Genomic DNA, 14,561 nt, shown 5'->3' with positions numbered 1-14,561 from the left:
CATAGAGTAAGAGTTAGCCAACTGTGTCCCACTAGCCAAACCCAGCCCAGTGCCTGTATTTATAAATAAAGTTTTTTAATTTTTATTTCTTATTTATTGTCAAAGTGATGTACAGAGAGGTTACAGTTTCATACATTAGGCATTGGATACATTTCTTGTACTATATGTTGCCTCTTCCCTCACTCCCCCCCCTTTCCCCCCTCCCCCCATGAGTTGTTCAGTTGGTTTACACCAAACAGTTTTGCAAGTATTGCTTTTGGAGCCATTTGTCTTTTTATCCTGTGTCTCTCGATTTTGGTATTCCCTTTCACTTTCCTAGTTCTAATACCAGTATACACAGTTTCCAATGTACTCAAATAAGTAGTGATAGTGCAGGTACAACCACAGGAAGGGGATACAAGAGGATCATCAACAATAGAAGCTACAGTTTCACATCGCCTGTTGAAAGTAATTACAGCAGTGATATAACACTCATTTCCATAACATGGAGTTCAATTCACTTAGCATCATCTTATGTGTTCATAAGGGCACAGCTATTGGGCTCTTGTGATCCTCTGCTGTGACTAGCCTAAACCTGTCCTAATTATTCCCTATGAGGGAGACCATAGAATCCATGTATAAAGTTTTATTGTCCCGAAGCCACCCTTATTTATTTATACATGGTCTTTGGCTTTGGTAGTTGCAATCAAGACCTTGCGGTCCCCAAAGCCTAAAATATTTACCACTGGTGCCTTTGTTGATTCCTGGTAAGGGAAATCAAGTGATAACCCTCCCATTAGAATGCTGTGCTTAGATTCTTAGTTTTCACCTTAACAGCTCTATGACCTTGAGCAGATTAATTAGCCTCCATGTTTTTGTCTATAACAAGTGACTAATATCCAGGTGCCAGTGTTTCACACCTGTAATCCTAGCTACTCTGGAGGCTGAGATCTGATGATTGTGGTTCAAAGCCAGATCAGGTAGGAAAGTCCTGAACTACCAAAAAGCCAGAAATGGAGCTGTGGCTCAAAGTGGTAGAGGGCTAGCCTTGAGCACAAATGCTCAGGGACATAGCCCAAGCCATGAGATCAAGCCCTGGGACCAACACACACACACACCAATACACACACACACCACACACTTACACTTGCAGGCTTTTCAGGAAACAGAGTCACCTGGTTCACAGCACAAGTCATGGAGTCAGGCAGACCCAGACTCCTCTCCCAGCACCATCCATCATCAGAGGAAGATGACTTGGTCTTCCTGAACTGTAGCTACACCATGCATGAACTAGGGAAAAGAAAGGTGGGCCCTGTGGTGAGCAGTAAATGGCAAAGCGCATGACTGGCACATAAACTAGGATTTGGCAGAGGACACACATAACAAGTACCATAACTATAATAACAAACGAGGGGGAAAAAAAGAATGGTATTTTTCCAAATAGTGCCGAGCCTCCTGAAATAGATAGGTAAGGATAGGTCTTTTCATTTGAGGCAGAAGATTCTTCTTGTGTCACCAGCCTTTGCATATTCCAAACCACTTGCAAATTAAATAAACCTTACAGTGGACATAGCTAACTATCAGGTAGGGATTTCCCCCCCCCATTTTTGGGGGGTGGTTAATTAGAGGTAAAATGCTCATGAACTTGCCTGCCCAAAGTTTTGAATTGCAATCTTCAGGTCTCAGCCTCCCGAGTAGCTAGGATGACAGGCGTGAGCTACTAGCACCTGGGCTGGCTCTTGTTGTTTCTGAGCTAGAGTCTCATTTTCTTCTCAGGCCTTCCTAGACTGTGATTCTCCTGTTTATACTCCCTGTTGTAGCTAAGATGAAAGCTGCATGTCCTCCTACACGCTGGATTGTGACTATGGGGATAGGAGTCTAACGGAGTTGGGTTTTTGGGTTGGTTTTTTTTTTTTTTGGTTTTTTTTTTGACTAGGCTGACCCAGAAATGTCACTCTCCTAGTCTGAACCTCCCAGAATGAGCCACTAGCACCCAGCACCCGCCCTTTTAATACCAGCAATCCATGATCTCATGAGTTCTTGTTCCTGAGTTAAGTGACGGGTCCACAGGCTAGCAATACAGTGTTCTGTCCTTGCGTGAGGTGTCTCTGAAAGACCCTCTTCCGTGAAAGTACAGACGCACACAGTGGTGCTGAACTGTTTTCCATGCAAGGTGAAAACATCCTCTTTTGTTTCTTTTGGAATGACTTTAACATCCTAAGTGCTGAGTCATGTAAGGGATATGAACTCCTTGCCTGGGGATCATGGCTGAGGAGAGAGAGAGAGAGAGAGAGAGAGCACACTGTGGGTGGAATGCATTAAGCTTGGCTGGGTTTCAATGCTAGCCGAAGAGCATGCTCTCACTCTCTCTTGGCCTAAGCTCAGAGGACATGACCACTCCAGCAAGTTCAAGTTGCAGTACTGAGAATACTGCAGGCCCCTTCCCCGCCCCCAGGCCTCAGAATGGGTCAAAGGTCACTTGATATCACCAGGTTGGGTTGCTTTTTTATTTTTTTTGAGGGGGGGTGCTAATATTCCTTCCCCAGATATTTCTATACCACACTGAAAATTGTACATACCAAGAAATAGGAAAGGCTTCAAAAGTCTGTCCTTGAGCTAGGTGCCGGTGGCTCACACCTGTCATCGTAGCTACTCAGGAAGCTGAGATCTAAGGATGGTGGTTTGAAGCCAGCCTGGCCAGAAAAGTCCCCATGAGACTCTTATTTCTAATGAACCACCAGGAAACCAGAAGCAGAGCTGTGGTTCAAAGTGGTAGAGCGCTGGCCTTGAGCAAAAGACCTCAAGGACAGTGCCCAGGGCCTGAGTTCAAGCCCTGTGACTGACAAAAAATAAAAAATGAAATACACGCATTATTGTGTCGTCATTGTACAAACCCTGTAGGACTTGTAAAGAATACTATAACCTGGTTGAAGTAAGAGACATCACCTGTCTTATTCACCCCAACCCACAGGAGTGACATAATGACAGGATTAGATATGTCTCCTTAAAACACTCAGTGCTTAGAAGTGGATGACATTTACAGAACTCCTAACAGAGTCCTGGACTAAAGGAAATACTAGCAGTGATAAATGCAAGCTCACATGCTTTAGCCAAAGACTACTTCATAGGCTTCCCCCAAAACCCCAACAAAACCCAACCTCCTTTTTGTGAATTCACTAAGCCACCATTGGGTGTCTGTTCTGGCATCCAAAAAATACGTATTCATTTTTTTTCATTTTCTCTCTATTAGATATCACCAGCTCTTTCAATCTGCTTTCTAAAACTTTTATAAAAATAAATTGAAACAGATAGATACATAGATACATGGATGGATGGATGGATGGATGGATGGATGGATAATAATTAGGCACATATTGCTGTTGATATTTCAAAGGAAGGGTAGAAAATTTTACTTCTCTCCAGAGCTGGGAAAGCTTAAGGACTTTGATGAAGGAAGTAGGGTTACAGCGGAATCTTCAGTGAAGAAAGAAGCAGGGGTACTCACCCAAGTATAGACCTAAAGAGTTCCAGGAATTAGCAGCAGCTACACAGACAGATAAACTCACGCAACTCACGTGGAAGTCAGAAGATACTTCCTTTCTCATTTCCCAAGTTATCCCGTTGAGATAGAACAGCCCTTCCCCACACTGTGTGTCTTATCCTTTGACCTAAGCTGTAGAATGTTCAGGTAGCTCTGCCTTTCTCCTTCCAGAGTGATGGGCTAGAAGAGACACCCAGGCCTCACCTGAATCTTAGAAGTGCAGTGATTTGACTCAGAATTCAATGACTGCTTTCTCTTTTATCTTCATCCTTACTGCTTGCCTTTCTCCTCCTTCTTCTCTTTTCCTTTTGCTCCCCAAGCTCATCCGTCTTATTCCTAAACTCTGCATAGACCTTTAGTTCTTTCTGCCTCAAACAACTTCCCTGGCCCTTTGCCTGGCCAGCTTCTTTATAAGATTCGCCTCACAATTCAAACCTCAGAGCCATGGAGAAAACTCCCTGAGCACACCCCCCAACATAGCCCAGCCCTTCACCTTTACCTCACCTCGGTCTATTTTCCTTGTAACCGTGAAGTGTGAAAACCATCTCATTTATTTGTATGTCATCTCTTTCCCCTTGGAAAGCCTAGGCTCTTTGGGGATAGACATTTTCCTTATCTGGTGCTGTGTCCTCCTGGGAACTAGCTTGCTGACTTTTATAGCATGCTCAGTGAACACGTGTTAGATGAGGAATGAATGAATGAATGAATAGAAGAAAGAAGAGGAGAAACAGAAAAATCTGTAGAACTGCATGTGGTCTAAGAATATCAATGTTTGATCATTGAGAATCAAGAAGAAAAACAGGAAGGAAGGGAGAGAGGGAGGGAGGGAGGAAGGGAGAATGGACGGGAAGGAGGAAAGAAGGGAAGAAGGGAGGGAGTAAAGAACAGGATAGTGTAATGTAAACTCTGCTGTCTATGTGGTGAAATCACAGCACCGCGAGGGAGGGGCTTGTTTCCATTCCCAGCTTTGCTTCATTGCATTTACTTTTGCAGAACCATGTCAGGCACCTTCGAGTGCCTGTTTTGCCAGTAGAGTGAAGAAACTAGGGGTTCTCGGCTGCCCCACCCCCACCCCCAGGCCTTGCTGCCACCCCTGGTTTCGTATCTGTCTGTGTCTATGGTGAGTCTCAATTCTAGGATGGGTGAGTCTGGCATTTGTCTAACCCTTAGCCTCAAGCATAGGTAATTAATCTCCTTGTTTAATAATAAATGCAGCATAGCTCCTCTTTCCCTTCTTCTTGGCAAGCATCTCCCTAGCTGGGCTCTAGGGCCTTGAATAAATCCATAGCCAAAGGAAAATGTAATGCTGACTTAATGGTGTTAAGGCTTCCCTTCTCCAGTCTGGGTGAGCACCCCCCCCCCCCCACCACCACCGGCATTCTGTTCCCTGTGCGATGCTGCCACCCTAGCTTACTTTTGTTGTGTATTCTGGAGCTGCTCTGAGGTTTCCTTCTTTCTCATCACAGTGCTTTTCAGAGAAACTGACCGTTGCACCAGATCATAGACACAAGGTACCTAGCGCCATGCCTCACCTGTCTAGTAGGTGTTCATTAAACCCTGGCCTTGATCATAACTGTGCTCATTTGTTCCACTGGGCACCATTACTGTCATCCTAGCTACTCAGGAGGCCGAGATCTGAGGAACAAAGTTCAAAGCCAGCCCTGGCAGACAACTATGAGAGGCTCTTATCTCTAATGAATGGAAGTGAAGGTATGGCTCAGGTGGTAGAGTGCCAGCCCTGAGCCAGAAAAAGAAAACGAACAAGAGCACAAGGTCCTAAGTTCGAGCCCCAGTATACACACACACACACACACACACACACACACACACACGATAATTTGGCCCACAGTTGATTGTTATGTTCTCAATTTATTGCCCCTGATGCAAAGCATCCCGTACTTGTAAGCAAGCCCCACAAAGGCAGAAAGCATCTGCGCCTTTTGTCACCGCAGACCTTCAACTTGATGGCAATAGGAATTTGTGGAGCCAAGTAAATATTTGTTGCATTTATTACATAAGGGATAAAGTTTAATCTGCTCCATAACAGAGAAGCCCCGGGCATGCCTCTGGAGGTGAAATCAACATGATGTGGTTTAGAGGGAATGGAGACAATTTCTATCTATTATAGTAGTCTCTGCATGTCAGCTCCTGAGCTGAGATACAAGAGGACATAAATGTGGGAAAAGAAGGCCATTCTCGTTGTCCTCTGAGTGACAGAAAAAGAAAACAGTTGGCTTGAACACATCACACTAAGAATGTGATTCCTACCCCCACCCCATAAAGACAGAATTGTCAGAAGCTGGTGGTTAACACCTATAATCCTAGCCTATTCAGGAGGCTGAGATGTAAGTATTGTGGTTCAAATCCAGCCAGGGCAGAAAAGTCCATGAGACTCTTATCTCCAATTAGCCGCCAGGGAACCGGAAGTGGAGCAGAGCCTCCAAGGGGTAGAGCTTTGAACAAAAGAGCTCAGGGACAGTGCCAAGACCCCCAGTTCAAACCCCATGACTGACCCTTCCCTCCATTCCCCCCCCCCAAAAAAAGAATTATTCAGGGAGAAGAATGAGCATCTAAAAATCTCCCAATCCACACATACACCCTGTCTCCTTCCCCCCAAAATGAAGCTGTCCTGTCGCCTCATTATCCACTATTTACCACGAGCCTGACACATTTCCAAGGACTGAAGCCAGGAGCGAAGAAGAAGAAGAAGAACTGTCGGAGTGAGAGGCCTTAAATGAAGTGACAATAAGAAAAAAAAAAGAACTGCTAATACCCAGGAACTCCCTCCCCGGGAGAAAGCTGTCAAGGCCAGTGCCCAGGGCTGAGAGATTTATTGATACTAAGTGGATGGTGCCTTAACCAGGAGTGATTATCAAAGAACACTGGGTGAGCTGAGGATGGACTTGGGCAGCCACAGTGAACCATGTGACAAGGGTTTTCCTGCCCCTGCCAGTTCCTGCCCTGTGCCTCCCAAGAGGGAATTCCTGGCCTCATTTTCTACTTGCTCTGATTATTGGACAGATTCTGCTACAGAATCTCTCAGAGGCAGAGAGCTGGGACTCTGACATTCTGGCAGGATTCCCTGCCAGAATACTCTCTCTCTCTCTCTCTCTCTCTCTCTCTCTCTCTCTCTCTCTCTCTCTCTCTCTCTCTCTCTCTCTCCTTCCACCCTCCCTCAGACCTTCCTGAGTATCTTACCCCTGCCTTCCTTGCTAGCTGATGCCCACTTACCTGTCCTGCCCTGGTAAAGCTGAATCTTTCCTCTTGGAAGCCTTTTTCTTGACACACCAAAAGCCACCCCAGCCAGAGCCCTGAACTCCGTTCTTACTACAGCCTTGAGAATGAATGACTAACACCTGGTTAGCTGTGGTTTCATACACAGGTCAGATGAATGGGCCTCGCACACTGGGACTTCCCTAGACCACCAATGCCTGAGGTGGTATCTCATGAGTGGCAGATCTTGGCTGTCTAATGGTACCTGCGTGGATTGATGGACAGACAGGAAGTCAAGCAAAGAGAACGTGGCCTGCGGCGCATGTATCAGGAGCTCCTGGTCTGTAGCCAGCAGCTCAGAGCTCAGATCTCAGCTTGGTCTAGTGCTATAGGCTTCAGTTTGAAACCACCTCATGGGAGGAAGGGTCCATTTCAGGCCACTGTCTGGGCACAGTGCCTAGCACTGAGAAAAGAAGATTTCAAGTCACAGCTCCTAAGGGCTCCTCATAGAAGGCGGTATGCTTTTCTGAGTACAAGAGCCCACACATAGTCTAGCTACTCTGACCCAACAGCAAGGTGGTAAATGCCTGTAATTCAGCCAGGGTACAACCGGGCCCTGATTCTGCTTTGGAGCAGAATTCTTCCCAATTCCTCCTTCCTGTTCACTCTTGCTAATAATGTCCCTCCAGCTCAGCTGCACTGAAGTTTAGCAAACACTTGATAGGCAAGCAGCCTATCAGGTTTTGGAATCAAGTAAATACTTTCTAGGCAATTTGACTGGAATGCAGAATGCTGGATCCCGAAAGGGTGTTGGATGTTGTAGCATCTAAGTCATTGTTTCACAGGTGAGAAAAACTCTAGTGTTGAATAAATTCCTCAACATTTAACCAATGATTCTGTGTGTGTATGTGTGTGTGTGTGTGTGTGTGTGTGTGTGTAACTGTCTCTGTCTCCATTGGGTATCTCTTTGTGTGTCTCTCTCTGCCTCTATTCTTCTCTGTCTCTATGGGGGAGTCTCTCTGTGTCTATATATCAGTCTCTGCCTCTGTGGTCTCTGTCTCTCTTCCACTGTGATCTCTCTCTCTCTCTCTCTCTCTCTCTCTGAAGTCTGTGTGTGAGTAACTGTCTCTCTGGAGTCTTTCTGTGTATCTGCCTCTGTGTTTCTGGGGGGGGCAGTTCTCTGTCTCTCTCTCTGTCTCTGTCTCTATCTCTGTCTCCCCCCCCCCGTGATCCCTCTGTCTTTCTCTAACTCTTTCTCTCTCTTTCTCTCCCTCCCTCCCTTCTCCTTCTGTTGTTGCTCAAGTTTAGCTTGAATGAAAGGACAACTTGAATGTCAGACTCTGAGTGACTCTACCAGATAGGGCCTACTCAAAGGTAATCAAGCCTGGCTCTCTTAAAGCCATGTTCTTTTAGGGAGACTTAAGGAACAAAGCACTCCATTTAAGGAAAGAGAATTAGCAGAAGGGAAACAGGGAAATAATTCAAAAGGAAGAAACAATGCTGGTCTTCTATGTGTCTAAAAACTTGACCATGTCTATTTCTTCCCTTTTCCTTCCCATCTTTTTGCTACTTCAAAAATTCTCCCAAGACCACAAGTGTCCCTGATATCCAACTGAATGTGTGAACTCTGTAGGAGACATGAGTCTGATTCATATCCCAAAGGAGATTTCATTACAGCAAGGGGAGAGCAGAGATCCTAAAAATACCACAGAGAATGCATTAGAATCATTTAACAGAACTTGTGGGTTTACTGTATATATTTTACCCCCTGTCTGGAGATGGATTGCACAATTTTTTGACAAAAACCTATATTTAATATAGGGAGGATAATATACAATGTATGCTTCCTGGTAGAGAAATCCATATTTTTTGAAATCTTGAGCCTAGTAATTACAATAGACATTTAAAGACAGGGTGTCTCGTGGGCTGTGAATAGAAAGTGTCAGAATGTCCTCATTAGAATGGGAAAGAAAATAGCATGGATGGTAGTGGAAGGTAAATAGATCAGCTGAGAAGAAAGCTATCCAGGACAGGAAAGCTGGAAGCCCAGGGGCACCCTAGGGTCCTCTCCATCTCCTTCTGCAGGTCACGTGATTGTCTCCTCAAGCAATCATTATTCATCCATCCATCAAATATATATCAAGTGCCTCCCATGTTCCAGCCCCCCCCCCGCCCCCGCTGGCTCTGAAGCATAAACAAGACTCTCGGGGTACAGGCCTTCACTCAAGCAAGCTACAGATCTACACAAAGAAACCAAGACGACCGCAACATTTAGAGAATAAGGATTCGAGTAGATGAGAAATGAGACAGGACGATGTGGTAGCGATGCCAAGGGGTGGAGGGGAAGTGGCCAAGACCTATCTGGGGAGGTGAGATGAGCTCAAAAAGAATTGCAGAAGAGAAGCGATGTGTGTAAGGAGTTGGAGCAATGGCTCCACAGGCCGGCAGCGAACAGCAAATGCAGTCTCTTGTGAGCTCCAACCCCTGAGGCACGGGACTGGAAGAGGGCATATTGGCAGGGGGGGGGTTGCTATATGAGGTAGGAGAAGTCAGAGGAGCAGCCATTACTCAGATTCTGTGTCATAACCTGATATTTGGGGCATTTTATTCCATTGGCATCCGGAAATTTGAAAGCCGTAAGAGGCTTTGCATAAGGAAATGAGAAGATGTGTTCTGTTTGCTTTTAATTAATCAAACCTCTGTAGCTTCTGGCTAGAGGATGGATTCTATTACAAAAAAGAAAAAATAATAACCACACCTTAGACACCTGTAATACTAGCTTCTCAGGAGGTTGAGATCTGAGGACCATGGTTCAAAGCCAGCCTGAGTGAGAAAGCCCATGATACTCTTATCTCCAATGAATCATCAAAAATCCAGAGGTTGGGTTGTGGCTCAAGTGGAGTGCTAGCCTTGAGCAAAAAAAAAAAAACAGATCAGGGACATCACCCAGGCCTTGAGTTCTAGCCCCAGGACTGAGACTGATACACACACACACACACACACACACACACACACACACACACCCCTATACGTGTCTGTGTGTATACATTTTATTTTTATGTATTATATAACTATATCGTATTTTATGTATTCTTTTATAATTTATATATAATGTATTTATATAATATTTATATATTATATTATCTACTTTGCTATATATTTGTATGCTATATATATATATATAATATATAAAGTTCAATGCCATGAGTGCCACCTTCAGATACCAGGAAGGCTGTGGAATAGCTTAAGCAGGCATGCCATGATATTCTGCTTTCAAAGAGCAATAAGTCCCTGGACCGGGGACTTTAAGACGTAGTGAGTGGCCAGTATTCAGAAGTATGCAAGGAGGTGTTAGTGAGGACTTGTAAATGACATGCTCACTTGCAATGGGAGCTGGACTTCTTTGCTTCTTTTATCTTTCTTTTCTTCTCCACCCTCCCCCTTCTTTTGAGACAGGGCCTCACTATATACTCCAAGCTGGTCTTGAACTTGCCATCCTCACGCCTCTGCCTCCCCAGTGCTGACATAACAGTTACATACTACACATACACACCTACTTACAGAAAGAGAGGCTGATCTTTCTCCCCATTCACATGGAGAGGATAATTTTCAGAGGTACTGGAAGTATCCCTGGGTTGGGTCCTTTTGCTGGGGTAAAGTCTGTGAACTCTGCATCCTGTATCAGAGAGTACAAGGATGTTTAACTGACTCATCTAAAGTCTGATGGCACACCCTCGGGCTTATTCAATAGTATGATGCTCTAACCAGCAATGTGATCAACCACAAGCCAGGAGTGGTAACTGAGCCTGGGTACCACGCACTGATCTTGTGGGATGGTCACACCACTAAGCTATTGCCATCCCTGATAGACTGGGGGATGATGGGATAGGAGAGGGAGCCTGAAGAACCAGCTAGCCGGGTGTTCAAATATTATATGAACTTCAGCAGGGAGATACACATGGACAGGTAGTGATGGGCTGACAAAGATCAACTCTTGTTTCCCCAAATATATATCAGTATCAATAATTGGTTGAAATCTGTCTTCCTACCGTGGGTTTTCATATTTTGCATTGAAGGAAGGGGCAATAAAAGACAAAGGTAACTTCCAAAAATCAACATGTCCGCCTGACTCTGATTTATCCTAAACATGCTATGTAAACATATCCACTAACTTTCTGATCCTTGGTTTTACCATCTAAAAACAACAGCCAAACTGGGCACCAGTGGCTCATGCTTGTAGTCCTAGCCACACTCAGAAGGCTGAGATATGAGGATTGTGCAATTCAAAGCCAACCTGTGCAGGGAAATCGGTACAACTCTTATCTCTACTGAACTACCAAAAGCCAGAAGTAGAGCTATGGCACAAGCGATAGAGCACTAACTAACTTTAAGTTTAAAAAAAAATAATCCCCAAAGCTCAGGGATAGCACACAGGCCTTGAGTTCAAGTCTTAGGATGCTACACGCACACACACACTCACACACACACACACACACACACACAGTCATTCCTTTCTTTCTTAATAGGATCATTGTTAAGACAAAACGAGGTAATACATCAAAATGTATGACTACTATCATTGATAACCGCGATAACAGCTGTCGTGTAATTGGTGTCCAACAGACAGCAGATATGGGCAGACAAATGCAGGAGAAAGATGGATAGACGGGATGGACAGACGAAGTCATAGGTGGGCTGAAGTCATAAGCAAATGGGCTCCATGGTTTCATGGCTTCCTAATCAACCGTGTATGAGTAATTGGCTGAATAAATTGTCCTGTCGGTGGATCTGGTGTGGGGCCATTTGATCCTTCATCCACAGTTTCTTCTGCCCACTAACCCTTCCTTCTTCTTTTCTAGTCTGTTCCCAGTTTTCCAAAGGAGTGTATGCCATCTTTGGGTTTTATGAGCGGAGGACTGTCAACATGCTGACCTCTTTCTGCGGGGCCCTCCACGTGTGCTTCATCACTCCCAGCTTCCCCGTAGACACATCCAACCAGTTTGTCCTGCAACTGCGCCCAGAACTCCAAGACGCCCTCATCAGCATCATCGACCATTACAAGTGGCAGAAATTTGTCTACATTTATGATGCCGACCGGGGTAAGCCCAGGACAAGGGTATTGGGAGAATGTTCAGGGAGAGAGTGAAAAGTAGCAGCATGACCTCCTCCTTGCTAGCTCACAGAGAGGCGTTCGAAGGTGCTTTGTGCCTGTGGATTCGTTTCTTGGCACAGTGGAGAAACACAGATGAATCCTCTTCACTCAAGGCATCAGTCACAAGGCTCTTGGTTCCCAGGATGGTTAGCAGAGGTGTAGACACAACCACACACACACACACACCACACACACACACACACACACACACACACACACACACAGAGATCTGAACCCAGGGTCTCCTCCTCTCTGGCTGTTTGGCTTTGGGAAAGCTCTCTTTGCCTTAGCTTCACCGCTTAGGGAAATAGAGGTAACATTCTCCAGGCCTTCATGTTCTCATCCCACGAATGATATTGAAATGATCACCACCTCTTACAAGTAGTGTGAAGATTCAATGGAGTCATGGCTAGAAAGCCCCACTGAATGCCTGCAGCATGGTAAACGCTCAAGTCCCTGTGTCTTCTGTCACCCTCACCACTGTTGCCATCATCATTACCCTTGTCACCACCACCTCCTTCTCCTTTGCAGCCCATTCAAATACCAATTTCCCTCTTCCCTTCTCCTCTGAAGATGAACTGTTCTTCTTTCTGCCTGCTATGGTATTTGTTTGCTTGCCTTGCCTTGCCTTCCCCCTTGTCTACCTACTCCCTCTATAAGAACAAGTAAATTATTAATGGTGCGAAATCATTCATGGGACAATCTAAGCCCTGGAAGCTGAAATGGGAGAACGATGCTCTTACATGGTTGCCTGCAGGAAGTCTTAGAAGACAGTGGCTCCCGAAAATACTTTGTCAGGCAGATAGTCAAGTGCTACTCAGATGGGAAAGAATGGAGTTGGAGGCATAGCTCAAGTGGTAGAACATCTTCTACCTAGCAATCATAAGGTCTTGAGTTCAAACACCACTGTTGCCCCTCCAGCAAACAAGGTAATCGTAGATGACCAATGGGGAGGAGGGTAGAGAAAGAGACCTATTTTCTTTCAATTTTCCTTCATTCCATCTGTTCTGATGGTTTCCCTTCTCAGACAGTGGGGAAGCCGGGGGCAGGGGGTGGGGGGCGGGCTACCATTGCTGGGTTTGTGTTTTGAGTTTGAAGGAAGAGAATATAGGCCGATCGGCGCAGTCAATTTGTAGAAACTACACAGGTGAGAAACTGGATTCTACCTAGAACCTTGAAAAAGCAAAAATAATTTACTACTGTTCATTTCAACCCAGGGAGACCTATCTCAAATGTCTGGCCTCTCAAAGGGTAAAATAATATTCTTCTGTTGTGAATAGCAGTCTGCCTGGGCTAATTTGTTACAGCAGCTATGGGAAACTAATACACCACGTAAGTTGTAAAGATGATGAAAAGCAACACTGAATAATCAAGAGTCTCCTCCACTCTAATTGTGTAATTAAATGCAATTTCCTGGACACCTCAACAATGTAATTATTGAGATTATATCCACAAATCTGACCAACAGTTATTAAGTGTGCATGCTTGTAGTGAGCAGTTACTAAATGTTAACATAGGTATCCGATTCTGGCAAGCATTAAACATTCTCATTTAATCCGCACATTGACAGTGTGATTTGAGCATGGTTTAAACTGCCACACTGTACTAAATCCTTAAAAGTTTGGAGAGACAAGAGAGTCTCCATAAGTAAACAATACTCAGTAGATGGGATTTGAGCTTCAGATTTTTGAGCCTCAGATTGTGTGTGTGTGTGTGTGTGTGTGTGTGTGTGTGTGTGTGTGTGTATGCTAATCCTAATCCTAGGACTAGGGTTCTACCACTAGAACCACAGCTCTACTTCTGGCTTTTGGTTGGTTAATTGGGGATAAGAGTCTCATACTTTCTTTCCTGGGCTGGCTTTGAACCTCAATCCTCAGATCTCAGCCTCCTGACTATCTAGGATTATGGACATGAGCCACCAGCACCCTGGCTTCTGATTATTTTTTAATTATTAATGTCACTGTTTGACCATGTCCTGCTAACAAAAAAGGAGACCCAGTACCTGCCCTCATGAAGTTCAGACTTTTGCAGTGAGAAAAGGCCAGAGCTGAGCTGGGCTTGGAGGAGGAACACAGTTTGAGAAGACAGAGGTGGATACCTGGTAGAAATGGGGTGGTGTTTGCATTCACTGATGGTCTTCATTTTCTCTCTCCTACTGGTCGACCTCTAGGCTTGTCTGTCCTGCAGAAAGTCCTGGACACAGCTGCTGAGAAAAACTGGCAGGTGACAGCAGTGAACATTTTGACAACCACGGAGGAAGGTTACAGGATGCTCTTTCAGGACCTGGAGAAGAAAAAGGAGCGATTGGTGGTAGTGGACTGTGAATCCGAACGCCTCAACGCCATCTTGGGTCAGGTAGTAAAGACAGTGAAGGACTCTGGGAGGTGGGAGGTAGAACCATTCAGGAAAAGTTGGATTTACTTTTGCTGTGGTATTATAAAGGCTGTTATAAAGATGGCTGCTCCCACTCATATATTATTTCTATGGAGATAGAATAAAGATTCCAAACACTGTGTTGAAATGTGGCAGTAGAGGATAATGGTTAGTAGTAGAGTCTCTGGATCTAGACTGGCTGGGATTTCAAGCTCAACTGTAGAACTTCCCAGCGTGTGACATTGGACCAGGATTTTAAGCTTTTTACATCTCAAGTTCCCAGTCTGTAAGATGGGACTGATA

The 14,561-nt window shown here is 44.9% G+C and overlaps 1 protein-coding gene across 4 annotated transcripts in view; it reads left to right on the top strand.

Annotated features, from left to right (window-relative positions):
* Nucleotides 1-14,561, top strand: part of Gria1 (glutamate ionotropic receptor AMPA type subunit 1) — a 254,230-nt gene that overhangs the window by 112,899 nt on the left and 126,770 nt on the right. For 3 of the 4 annotated variants that reach the window (XM_048334201.1, XM_048334199.1, XM_048334200.1), the window contains exons 3-4: nt 11,593-11,832; nt 14,056-14,240. In XM_048334201.1, coding sequence (XP_048190158.1) covers nt 11,593-11,832; nt 14,056-14,240 — 425 coding nt within the window. The remainder of the gene's footprint in view (nt 1-11,592; nt 11,833-14,055; nt 14,241-14,561) is intronic. The other variant, XM_048334202.1, reaches the window with a different exon arrangement.

The sequence above is a fragment of the Perognathus longimembris genome, chromosome 25, assembly GCF_023159225.1.
Source record: "Perognathus longimembris pacificus isolate PPM17 chromosome 25, ASM2315922v1, whole genome shotgun sequence".
Classification (NCBI taxonomy): Eukaryota; Metazoa; Chordata; class Mammalia; order Rodentia; family Heteromyidae; genus Perognathus; species Perognathus longimembris.
Note: the sequence above shows the minus strand (reverse complement) of the source record. Positions and strands in the feature narration are given on the sequence as shown.